The sequence below is a fragment of the Pteropus vampyrus genome, unplaced genomic scaffold (genome assembly GCF_000151845.1).
Source record: "Pteropus vampyrus isolate Shadow unplaced genomic scaffold, Pvam_2.0 Scaffold526, whole genome shotgun sequence".
Classification (NCBI taxonomy): Eukaryota; Metazoa; Chordata; class Mammalia; order Chiroptera; family Pteropodidae; genus Pteropus; species Pteropus vampyrus.
In genome coordinates this window covers 338317-350697 of record NW_011889307.1, presented here as the reverse complement: position 1 = coordinate 350697, position 12381 = coordinate 338317, and the positions used below count along the sequence as shown (strand labels likewise).

Here is a 12381-nt window from a genome sequence, read left to right as displayed (position 1 = left end):
TGGGTAGATTGTCAGCCTTTAACTTTTCGCGAGCACGACTGCCAACTGAGTTGGAAATTATAGCAAAGTTAAGGCCTGATGACGGGAACAATGGGCCAGTTTCACCTCTTGCTTTTCACGGATATAAGAAGAGGATTAGAAATGTCAAACAATTGTTAATTAGGAAGAAGAAATTGCTAGAGCCCTTGGATCTCCAGAGCAGTGCCAAAATTTTAATCTTGGCTTCATAAAAAAGAGCTCTGGGCAAATTTGGCACGCCTGCTCATCAGACATTTAAAAGGCAATTTACACTCAGGCCGAGGAAAGCTGCCCTAATACATTGTGCCAATAATTTGGAAAGACATGGTTGGAGCTTGTCAGGTTCTTTTCTCAAAGAAGGCTCGACCTTTGGCTTATGTTTGGATTCCCAAGCACGACTCTGTATTTTCATGAGGCCTAGTCTGTTGCTTTACAATAATTTATGTACCCCAGAGTCAATTCTCTTTTTATGTTTTACCTCTGGCAGCTTCCCAGTTCAGCTCATTGCTAGCAGCTTTTGTCTCTGGATTGCACCTTAGAATATTTTAGAAGAGTCCTGTCTGCAGACATGGATTAAGCACCTACCGTTTGATTGGAACCACAAAGGATGAATGAAACTCTGTCTTTAAGGATTTAATAACCTAGCTATAGAGTCAGGAAAAATCAGAATAGGACATATTCTCCTTTGGAGCACATATACCTGTAATAAATGAATAGCTAAATGAAAAGATTAATTATTACTGGGAATTTTTATAAAAAGTATCTTGGGGAAACAGACAAGAGCGTTTTGCCTCTTCTATTGCTTGTGCCTTTTTTTATTATGTGTTTTAGAGTTGTTTCTCCTTCATTTTGGGTAAAGGATTTATCAGATGTGAAGACAACACAGCTAGCAGGAGGATCAGGTTTCAGTTGGGCCTTACATATTTCTGTATAATCCATTTCAGATCTAAAGAGCTGCATATTTGTAGGCAGAACGAAATGAAGAAAAAAGAGAGTAAAAGAGGTTTATTATACTTTTCCAAATTACCCTGAGACCACTAAAGTACAGTTACCTAAAGAGTTCAGCAGCTAGGAAAAAGTGGCTTGCCAAATAAAATCCCCAGCTGGAAGAGACATTTAGTCGAGTCAGGGATAAAATGACCTCTGAATTAGCCATCACCCAGGCAGGATGAAGTCATGTGGGGCCTGGTAAGGCCTTCACCTTGGATGCTAAGCAGGACCAGCCTCCAGGAAAACAGGACCCTCTTTAAACTTGAACTCCTTCTTAATACCATGATTAAACTGCTGTAGATGAACTTGACTTACACTGCTCCACAATAGGCCCATTATATGCTGAGCTGGGCCCTGTGGTTATTAAGGCAGATCTGATTTGGCTCTGGCCCGGGGCCAGGCTCCAGTTCTAACCTGGTCCCAGGCTTTCTCCGACCCGGTTGTGATGCGGTCCCTGCTTCCTCCCACAGATCCCTTCATGCGGCTGTGAGCTCAGAGGCCGAGGCCGAGCATGCGGACCAGGCTTTCAACAGCGCTCGCCATCCTGGGCGCGGCCCTGCTCCTGTCTTCCATTGAGGCAGAAGGTAAAAAACTCTTCCTTCCCCCTCCTACAGTAACATTGCAGAATTATAGGAAGGAAAAAAACAAACAAACAAACAAACAAAAAAAACAAAAACAAATCAATCTTGCCTCTATTGCTCGCTCTGTTTCCCCGCGCTTCGTGTTTTTTCCCGGGGGTTTCTCTCTTGCAGAGAAACGCCCCCTTCTCCTGAGGTTTGTCCATTTCCCAGCTCTCTGGTCCAGATCTCTCGTATTCTGCTTAATTCATTCCGTACAGTGCTGTGTGGTCTCCTTGCGCTTGTCTCTGCGGTGTGCTGTCCACACTGCCACCTACGCTGCCGCCTTCCAAGAGAACCAGCTGTCCGAGAGGGGGCGACAGCTGCTCCCACCTCTACAAACAGGATACCTCCGGGTGCTGCTCAGGAGCTCTGGTGCGCCGGGCGCTCACTTGCGTGACTGGTAACCACCGGGCTGGGGGCTGCGACCTCCGTGAGGGCACACAATAAAAGACTCCAACAGCGCCGGCTCTGCGCGTCTGTGTGTTTTGTGGGGAACTCAGTTGGCCAGGCTGACGCTGCGGACAAATGAGGTAGCAGCCAAATCGCCCAGGGGATGGGTGGTAAGCAGAGATCCAGGACCCAGGGTGTGTTCTCGTGGTCGAGGGTCGCTGCTGTCTCTATTTGGTTCGCGGGGCTCGGAGGCCATTGGCCCAGGCCCAGCCCGGCGCACACAGGCTGGTCTGGGCCAAAGATCCCAACCCAGGAAGCTGGCGGGCGCCAGACAAACAGGGCATCACCTTCCCCTCCCTCCTTTCCTCCAGCCTCAGACCTGAGCACAGAGTCGGTAGTCGTTGCCCCAAGGTCTGCAAAATGGTTCCGTGTGACTCGGCCCTCTGGAAATCAAAGGACTTTTGCTAGATTTTCGACCTCACTTTCTTCTTTTTCTTGTGTTCACGTGATGACTTAATTTCTCAGTATTTACTAGACAACCTATTTCTATATATGAACCCACTGGAAAGAAATCTGACAAACTAGATGTATTGTTCTGCAAGATAAATGGGGTAGTACCATAAAAGACATTTTAAAATTTCTTTCTTTCTTTTTTTTTTTTTTTTAAAGTAAGGAATGCTGCTGATGGAGTTAAGGGAGAAAGAAATAGTTCTGCAAGGGACACCTATCTATGGCGGTTCCGGGCCGGGGAGGTTGTGGCAAAGCAAAGCTGTTTTATACAACACTGAAATTTTCAAAAACTTTCTATTGTGTTTGATTTTTCTACTTCGAGATTGCAGGTACAAAAAATTAAGACGAGGAAAAGCAAGTAGTCTCCAAAATGTATGGTGTGTTTAGAAAAGTGACAGAAACTTGCTGGCTCTTCTTATCTGATTAATATTTTAGAGTGGCCTCTGTGAAGTAATGTTCAGATGAGGTTGCCTTTAATGCTCCTTTCTTTGTTGTTGATAGGAAGGAATTTTATTTGAGGAACTCTGGAAGCCATGCTAAAGATATTTTTAGATAATTCACTGAAGTGGCCCATTGACTGCTCATTAAGAAATAGTTCCTTGAAAATCAGAAGGATTTGAGAATTCTTAGTAGAAGAATTAGGTTGGAAATGATGTAAGTGGAAAAAAGTCAAGTCTGTATTAGATGATGGCTGGTTAGCAAAGTGGTAGTTATAAAGAACATTTCGCTATCTATGTTACTTATTATTTTCATATTTTTCACATTTTATCTTTTCAATTTGTATTTATTTCCACATGATACAGCACTTTCTTTTGCTTTTTTTTCTTGTCTCTCACCCCCTTACATCAGCATTTAATAATTATATTTTAATAAAATTATTATTTTTTGGCCTTATTCTCTAGTTTGGAACTGTCAGAAATATTTTCAGCCACGTTAAGAGAGGAAAAAGAAACAGATGAAATTAATCTTTATAATATATTTCACTTAACCTAATATTTCCTAATAATGTATCTTAATATGACCTAATAATATCACATTATCATTTCAACATGTAATCAATATAGAAATTATTGATGAGGTATTTTACATTTTTTGTACTAAGTCTTTGAAGTTGAGTGTGTATTTTATGCATGTGGCACATTTCATTTGGCACTGGCAGTGTTTCAAGTGCTTGATAGCCACATGTGCTTGGTGACTTCTGTATTGGACAGCACAGCTTAGGTGCTAACTACCAACTAAATAGTCCCAGAAGCCTCTGAAGGGCTAACAAAATTTGTGGCCAAGGCCTTTCTGGGGACAATGGGCTGGAAACAGAATTTCTTTGAAATATTTCTGTTGGGGGCATTTCAAAATTTTACCTTGCACTGCTGTTTCTTGCTATGTTGTTTAATTTTAGTTTTAATGTAGCCATAGTATCTTATGAACACAAATGAAATGGAAAGATCATTTAAATTTATATTAACTTTGGATGGAAAATTTATCTTAATGCCTCTTGGGTATAATAAAACCATTCTTTGCACACTGCTGAAGTTTTTTTTTTTTTTTTTTACCTTTCAGTGTTGTTATCACAAAGAGTAGACTAAAGGTCTTAGTAGTTTATCAGGATGATATTTTAATAGTGTGTTCTCAGTTTTTCTTCATCTTCAATGCATTTTATATACTTACCAAAACATATTAGACTATTCTTCTCTCACCTGTCCATCTCTCCATCCATCCATTCATCCACTCACTCACCCATTTCTGTACAGTTGGTAAACTTTCGGACATATCTTCCTTTTGTATGCCATGATGAAAAAATTGTTTTTTAAATTATGTATCAATATAGACACTATACTTTCAAATTGCTTGAACAAGTGTGTAAAGTTAATGTGCCAAATTCTATCTATACATAAATTGTATGTTCACTGAGTCCCATATATTTATTATTGAGCAGGCATCAAATAATTTTTTTATAGAAAAATGTATACATATATTAATACATATGTATATTTATACATAGTCAGCTATGTATAAGTATTGGTTTCTAAAGTTAATCTTACACTCAAATATTTCTTATTCTTTACGCTTAACTGAGTATGGCTGAAAATTGTATGCGCTGAGTCAGACCAAGGGATCAGAGTTTTGCTGCTTATTAGCTGGGTTAACCCCTCTGAATTTCGCTGACTGATCTGTGAAACTGGAATAATAAGGCCCACTATGCTGGTAGTTATGAGAAGAAAAAAGGACAATTATAAAGTGTTTTAGGGAACACAAAATGCTGCTTATGACCATACAAGTTGTGAATTATTTTTGTGTAAAAGATTTTTCAAAATTAATGAAAATACATTTTTATTGATTGAAGTTGACAGGAGTCCATTCTCACCCTGCTTTGTTATCTTTTTATATGAAACAAACAAACAAACAAAATCAAGTAGAATGGCACTTCCGAAAGGCTGTATATGTGATAAAAGTGGCGAGAAGAAAAGTGGTGTGGGCGCTCTGCCGGACACGTGCTGGCTGGCCACTCTTCCCTTCTTTTGACCCCCAACTACCACATCTTGAGTTTCTATGAACACCTAAAAGTCCTCTGAAATGTTAAAGACTTTTCCCAACAGTCAATTTTTCAGTTTTTCTGGAATCCTGGTCATTTGGAAATCAACAAGGTGGGCCGCTGCTGCCCCTCAGCAGTTTTAACCTAATGTCTGCTGCTTCAGGTCAATTTCCTTACAAGGTTGGTGGTACTGTTTTTCCATGTACTGATGTTTTTAAAAGCATGCTCAGGCCAGTTGTGTCTGCCTTTGCATTAAATTTGTCCTGAGCCATTTGCTACTGGAACAATATTTTATAATGATATTCTTAATACCTATTGTCCTATTAACATTTCTTGCATGCTTGTTAAACTAAGTGATGACAGCTAAACCTCGCAGTATGGTTACAGACAGCAGAATGCTGAATAATTAAACTATGCATGTAGATTAATAGTCTAATCTCACTGCCTGTGTATGGATAGTAAGAAAATAACCTTAATTACATTACTAGTGTATCCAATAAAAAGTAAAAAAGTCATCTCTTATAGTTGTAAGCAGCAGTTTATTAAAGCAAATGTTTGCTTAATTTGTTTTATTTCCATTAAAATGTATTAATATTACATAAATCCCTAACCCCCGTTAAATTCTGACTCATGTCTCAAAGCTACTGCTGTATTTCAATTGACTGCTGTGAAAACCTACAAAGAGATATTAATCTCTCAAAACAGATGCAAAAATTCTGACTCACAAGGAATACTTTCAGACTTAAACACTGAAGAAGAGTATGGCTGAAAGTCTTCTTACTTTGTTGACCAGCTTCAAAAGTAATAATTTTTAATGCATCGACCATGCACTGACAGTGAGTCAGTACAATGCTGCATGATGAGGCATGAACACTGCAGAGAGAATATCATTATAAAATATTTCTAAACCGTCTTTGTGTAATGACTATTGTACATGGAGGCTTTCGTTCATTGTGGGAAACTAAAAACGAGTCCACATTTCATTGACACATGCATGATGCTGTACAGTTTTGTATGTAAACTATTCCTTTCTGTACTTTTCGATTATTCTCTTCATTGACTTCTCCAAGTTTTTACGCGCAGTCATGTCTCCAGATCGCTGATCTTTCTTCACTGTTTTCCTCAAGTTCTATAAATAAATGTCTATAGATATACATTGATGTTGTCTTTTCATAATTAACCATCGTTTTGTAAAGGACCATACTGGCATTTTAGTTTAAAATGCCATTTCTAGTATGGAGTATACCTGCTGCAAAGGAAAAGAACAGTGTTGGTTCACATCTTGCAAACATACAGCAAATTGGTGTGAACGGGCAGAATATTCATTTTATAAACATCTCTATATCACTTTTTCTATATATAAATTGTTAACATCACTTATTACTATTTGGATATTTGCCTATGAATATACATGAAATATATATTTCCTTGTGAAACATAACAGTGCCAAATTTCCCATGATTCTTCTTTTTCATTAAAATGCATTTTCATCTCTGCCATAGATTGAGATTTATCAAACAAAAATTAATGGCAAGACTGATGCGGAGAATGAACCAAAAACATCATTGATTCTTTTCCACACTATGGAAAGAAAATATTCTGTTAATGTTCTAAATGAACTTCCGCGGTTGTAAGCAGGTTGTGGTTTGGCATGCTTATTCAAAATGCACTCAGCATGTATTGAAATTCTTTTAATTGTTATGTGAATTGTTTGCATATGTGGTTATTATATGTGATTTTATTGTACTTGTATGTACTCGTACCCAAATATGTTTCTATTATGCTTGATTTTGCTGGCCATTCTTGGATGACCTAGCAACTCAAGAATCAAAAGTGTTTCGTGCTGTCTTCTGTAATATGTACACTCTCTGATGTTTTGTCATATCTTGTCAGCTTTTAATTTTATTCTTATCCAACAAGATATCTTTTATATTTGTTGGAAACAAATTTATGCAAAGACAATTTTAGTAAGCTTTGCTCGGCACAATTATTTATTCATTAAATTGGTCCATTTTCTGACATTGGAAAATGTAACTGATATCAACACTCTCTTTTGCAGTTGAACCACCTTCAGACTTGAATTTTAAAATTATAGATGAAAATACTGTTCATATGTCATGGGCAAGACCAACGGATCCTATTGTGGGTTACAGAATAACAGTGGATCCTACAACAGGTAAGTTTTGTTTCTAGGAACATCAAAGATGATATCCACTCTTCTCTTCTCCTTCCTTTTTATAATGAGGAAGCCAAGATTTATAAAACCCAAGGGATTTAGTTCATATCACCAGATATTTGGTGGACTCAGGTCTCCAGATTTCTAGCCTAATACCTGCTGTAATGTTTTATTAGTGTTGAACTTTATGGCACAACATGGTTTGTTGTGCTAAGCTGTTGTTATTAAAAATGGACTTTTTTTTTAAAACCTGATCAGAGTATTGCTGGGAATCCTTGATTTAATAAAATAGAGTTCTCACTTCTTGATATTCTTCTTGAACTACTTAATATTTCTGACATGTAATGTGTCCAGTGATGGCGTTGTTATGCCTTATCCAGTGTCTGACATGCTTCAGTACTTAGGAAACATTATTCTGGGATAATGGTGCGCTACCATGATGAAAGACCAGAGTTTACTTTGGCTGTGTGGATTCTGTAGATCCTAGGCTAAGAGTCTTTGATGAAAATTGTTTTGGTTGTTCTCACGAGTTATCTTTAGTTCACGATGTTGCCCAAGTGTGGAGAACCAACCCCTGTTGATCAATTTTTAGTTCTAACATGAAATGAGAAAATAACCATTTCCATTAACACTGGCCAAGTGGTAGGAAGAAGTCTTGATAAACTAACAGAGGAGATAGATGATGTCAACGTAACTTATCACCAGAGATGTGCTTAAATATTATGGCCTTTAAAAATACCAATGATTTTAAATACTGGTTTATCAGGGAATTGGAAAACTATTTTTTAATATGATCTGAGAACTTAAAAAGGGGTCGAGAATTTACTTTTTCATCTTCGAATCTTTTCTCCCGATATATATTTGTAGTCAACTAATTCATTCATTCCAAAGCAGCAAAGCAGTTGACAGAGAGTCCATTCAGTTTCCAGTTGTTAGAAATTACTGACTCACATACTCCCCAAACTGGCACTAGGATCACCCAACCCAGCAGAGCCCTGGTGTCTTGTTGTCCCACGGGGGCCTTAGATGGTTCTGCAATGCTCAATATGTAAACCAGGAGCATTTCTCAGGGTTCTATTACATCTGTAACCTTTTTTGATTATTTACATTTTGATGAAAATTTAACGTAATTAAATATCTTAACAGGGACTTAGTCCTTAGGAACTACTGTGTTTCCTGATTGACTTGAGATTTAACATAATCTACAAGGAAGTATATAACTGGTAATATATATTAAGTATAAGTACTTATACTCTTAGGTATAAGTGCAGTGTACTTTGAAACGTTTGCTACCTAGTTAATTCAGAGGAGCATGATTACCCATTCAGTGCACCCATTTGAGTGTGGAGGATGCCTTGCTTCCACACCAATTTTTTCCCAGTAGAGGTTAATTTTAGCTTATGGGATTTGTTTTCCTGGAGCTGATCTTCCTCTCTTCTTTATTTCTGATCTCCTCCAATGAATAATTTAAAATTAAATTCTTTTCTGCTTTACATCTCATTTATAAAAAAAGTTTCTGTTACCTACATTACTCTTCAAAAACAATAAGGGATTTTTGGTTTGACATTCTGGTATATCTTTAATCTCCAGGAATCCTTGAGTTCTCAAACAAACATTGAATGTTATTGTAACAACTAAAGGTAATACCAGTCCACTTAATGAATTTTTAGAGTTCAAAGTTTTGGTTTTGGAGGACATTAAAACAATGTTTGGATATTCTAACAAATAATATATGTTGAATTTCTCAGGGTTTGAGTATATCTGGGAATTACATTGCATTGTGTTATATGTAAAAATATTTTATGGCATTCATATTTTCCTTTCTATATTTTCAGATGGGCCCACCAAAGAATTTACCCTTGCAGCTAGTACCACTGAAACTTTATTATCAGACCTTATACCTGAAATAGAGTATGTGGTGACAATCACTTCATATGATGAAGTAGAAGAAAGTGTGCCAGTTATAGGCCAACTAACAAGTAAGCGCACATATGAAGTACTTTTATTCTTTTCATTTAGCGGAAGATTCCTTCAACTTTCGGATTTAATCTGTTATTGTGCAGAGTTAATTTATATTAGTATTAACTATTCTTTCTAGAATAGTCATTTTTATAATTCTAGTCATTAGTGGTGTGAATAATTCATTTCTGATTGGTCTTTGGAAGCCTTGGTCTTTGGAAGCAGCAAGAATATTATGAATGAAAACTATTAAAAACATTAAAGTTTTCCAGGCAAAAATGTTAAAGTCTTTTTAAAATATACCTAAAATCTCACTAAAAATAATTTCTTTTCAAGGAAATGCTTATTTGGCTGTAGTCTATGAGTATACATTTTGAAAGACAATATATTTATTTTCTTTTTTAGGAAGTATTTGTGTGGGTTCATTTTCTTTTGTAGTAATCAGGTTTTGACTCAGTTCAAACAGGTGGTCCAACGAAGCCAGGGGAGAAGAAACCTGGAAAAACAGAGATACAGAGTAAGTATTGTCTTAATATTTTTGCTTGGATTTGTAGAAATCATAAATGTAATATGAAGGAGATGTTCTAATTATATACATAGTTTGATCTTACTTCTATATTATTTTCTATAAGCCTTATCTAGAAGAAGTACAGATGGTATAATAGTAATGCATGACTAAGCAGTTATAATACCTATGTTCTGACTTGCTAGCCAATTTTTCACTCTATTTACTAAATATTATTTTTACTGGGAGGGTTTTGAATTTGTGTGTGTTCAAATTTTCCTGAAGGACTTTGGCAGTAGATCAAAAACAAACCTCATCACTGGGCTTAACTTGTATCTCAAAGACAGTTACAGAAATAGGTGTTAGCTTAGGGATATATGAGAGATGGAAGGCTGGGACACAAGGCAGATGCTTTTATAGCGTTTTAAGCAATTCAGTTGCCATGAAAATATATTTCCAGGTCTGTGTGTATGTTATGCTCATATCTAAGGTATTTACATGGCCTTAGTTGAAGTCACTTGTAGCCTTTTCCAGGGTCTCTGTAAGACATCACTGGTACATTCGTGCATTTGTAATCGAATGAAAGCAATTTTACTTAGTCTCAGTTTTGCAGTTGCTAGTCTCCTTTTGTCTTATACTGCTTTGTCTGAATTAGTTGGATGGACCCTTAAGGGGTTTCTTGAACTTCTAATTTTGCCACCTTATAAAAGTTGTATTTATGACTCAGGATGACAATAAAAGGATTATGAGCACCAAGTCTTTATTATCTGGAATTTTTCACTCTAGATCACTGTGTATCATTCTTTTTGATATCTAATAAACTGAAATGAAGTTTATAGTGTGCAGTTACAGTGCTAATATTTTCCCTGAACCATCAATATTTATTCTGGATCAAAGCACTATGCTGTCTGTTAACTTTTCAATGGACTTAGAACGGCCCATTAAATAGCGTGCAAAAATTATTTAGACATGCAGCTTGTATTTTACTTGCAAAATATGCCAGGACCCTTTCCTTCTCTTCCTAGCTAAATATTTCTTTTATTATCCACCAACTGGCTGCAAGGACGAAAACATCTTCAGAAGATTCTCTCAGCGTTGCCTTACAAATACAGATTTTCATGATTCCCTCGACCACAGAAAGGAAAAACATTCAGTTACAAAAGCGAGTCATTGCATTTTAGTAATTTAAGGATATCATGGGTATTTTTACTTTTGATTTAAAATGTTCTCCCCCCTCTATGTTTAGTAAAAGTAGGTTTTAATTATCAGATTTAAATAGATAGATAAATAGGACAAGATATTCTGGCCATTTTGCATCATATTTATGCTTAACTTAGAGTTCATTAAACTTAGAGTTCATTAAACCTCTAGACTAATCCACTGCAACCTTTAGACAATTATGTTGTAAATGCAAGAGACTGTTAAAAGATTTGCTCTTTTCTTTGACTCTACTGCATTTTTTTGAATGGTACAGCAATCATTTTGTATTCATTTGCTGCTAAATACCAAGGAGTAAAAATGCTTTGATTACATTTATTTTTGTATCTCCCAGATGTTTCACATAATTTTTACTTGGAGAAATGAATGAGGATATAGTTTCTGAAAATAGATAGATTGATAGCATAAATACTTGGGTCACATGCTCTTGGACAATAGTTCATATATCTATCTCTTCTTGCATAATGTCTTATGTGGCAATTTAAAGACAGTTCAATAAATGCATCTTCATGAAGGCATTGAGAATGCTTCTATGTGTGCTAATAAAACTCTGTTCTTTAGGGCATGTCATTTGTGGGTGAAGGACAATGGGAATATGTTCTAATGAACAAAATAATTTAAGGAGTCAACATTTTTGTCATGTTAGTTTATATTCTTTAATGATGGATAGGTTTAATAATGCATCATTTAAAAATATCTCAAATATATTTCAGAATGCTCTGTGAGTGCCTGGACTGATTTGGTGTTTCTTGTGGATGGCTCATGGAGTGTGGGAAGAAATAATTTCAAGTACATTTTAGACTTTATTGCTGCTCTTGTCTCTGCTTTTGACATTGGGGAAGAGAAGACAAGGGTTGGAGTTGTTCAGTACAGCTCTGATACCAGGACTGAATTTAACTTAAACCAATACTACCAAAGGGATGAGCTTCTTGCTGCAATTAAAAAAATCCCATACAAAGGTGGCAACACAATGACAGGTATGTTTAACAAATTTTGTTATTGTTTAAAAAATGAAATACCTGTTTGGGAAAGAAATTAAGCATTGCACAATTATCATATGTTCAATAATTTTGAAGTTAATCATGAATTTTTTACTTTGGCAAAGTTGTATAGTGCGGGGTGCATGAATATAGTATCTCTTTTTACTTCAGGGGATGCCATTGACTACTTAATTAAAAATACTTTCACGGAATCTGCTGGAGCGAGGGTTGGCTTTCCTAAAGTGGCAATTATTATTACGGATGGCAAATCCCAGGACGAAGTGGAAATTCCAGCAAGAGAGCTTCGTGGTATCGGGGTTGAAGTTTTCTCTTTGGGTAGGTCAAGTTCAGTTATTTTCATTTTAGAACTTTTCATACTTAATGCTTAGGAAGATGAAGGGTTGACTCTTCAAGGAAGGATGCTATTAGAAGTGTTATTGCATTTTATATGTAGTATTAAGCCAAATCATCTTTGAGTAAAAATT

The 12381-nt window shown here is 36.4% G+C and overlaps 1 protein-coding gene across 1 annotated transcript in view; it reads left to right on the top strand.

Annotated features, from left to right (window-relative positions):
• The window catches only part of COL12A1 (collagen type XII alpha 1 chain), a 115057-nt gene that overhangs the window by 1744 nt on the left and 100932 nt on the right, over nt 1-12381 (top strand). The window contains exons 2-7 of the mRNA XM_023525102.1: nt 1479-1592; nt 7118-7234; nt 9070-9213; nt 9651-9710; nt 11630-11893; nt 12068-12232. Coding sequence (XP_023380870.1) covers nt 1520-1592; nt 7118-7234; nt 9070-9213; nt 9651-9710; nt 11630-11893; nt 12068-12232 — 823 coding nt within the window. The 5' untranslated portion in view covers nt 1479-1519. The remainder of the gene's footprint in view (nt 1-1478; nt 1593-7117; nt 7235-9069; nt 9214-9650; nt 9711-11629; nt 11894-12067; nt 12233-12381) is intronic.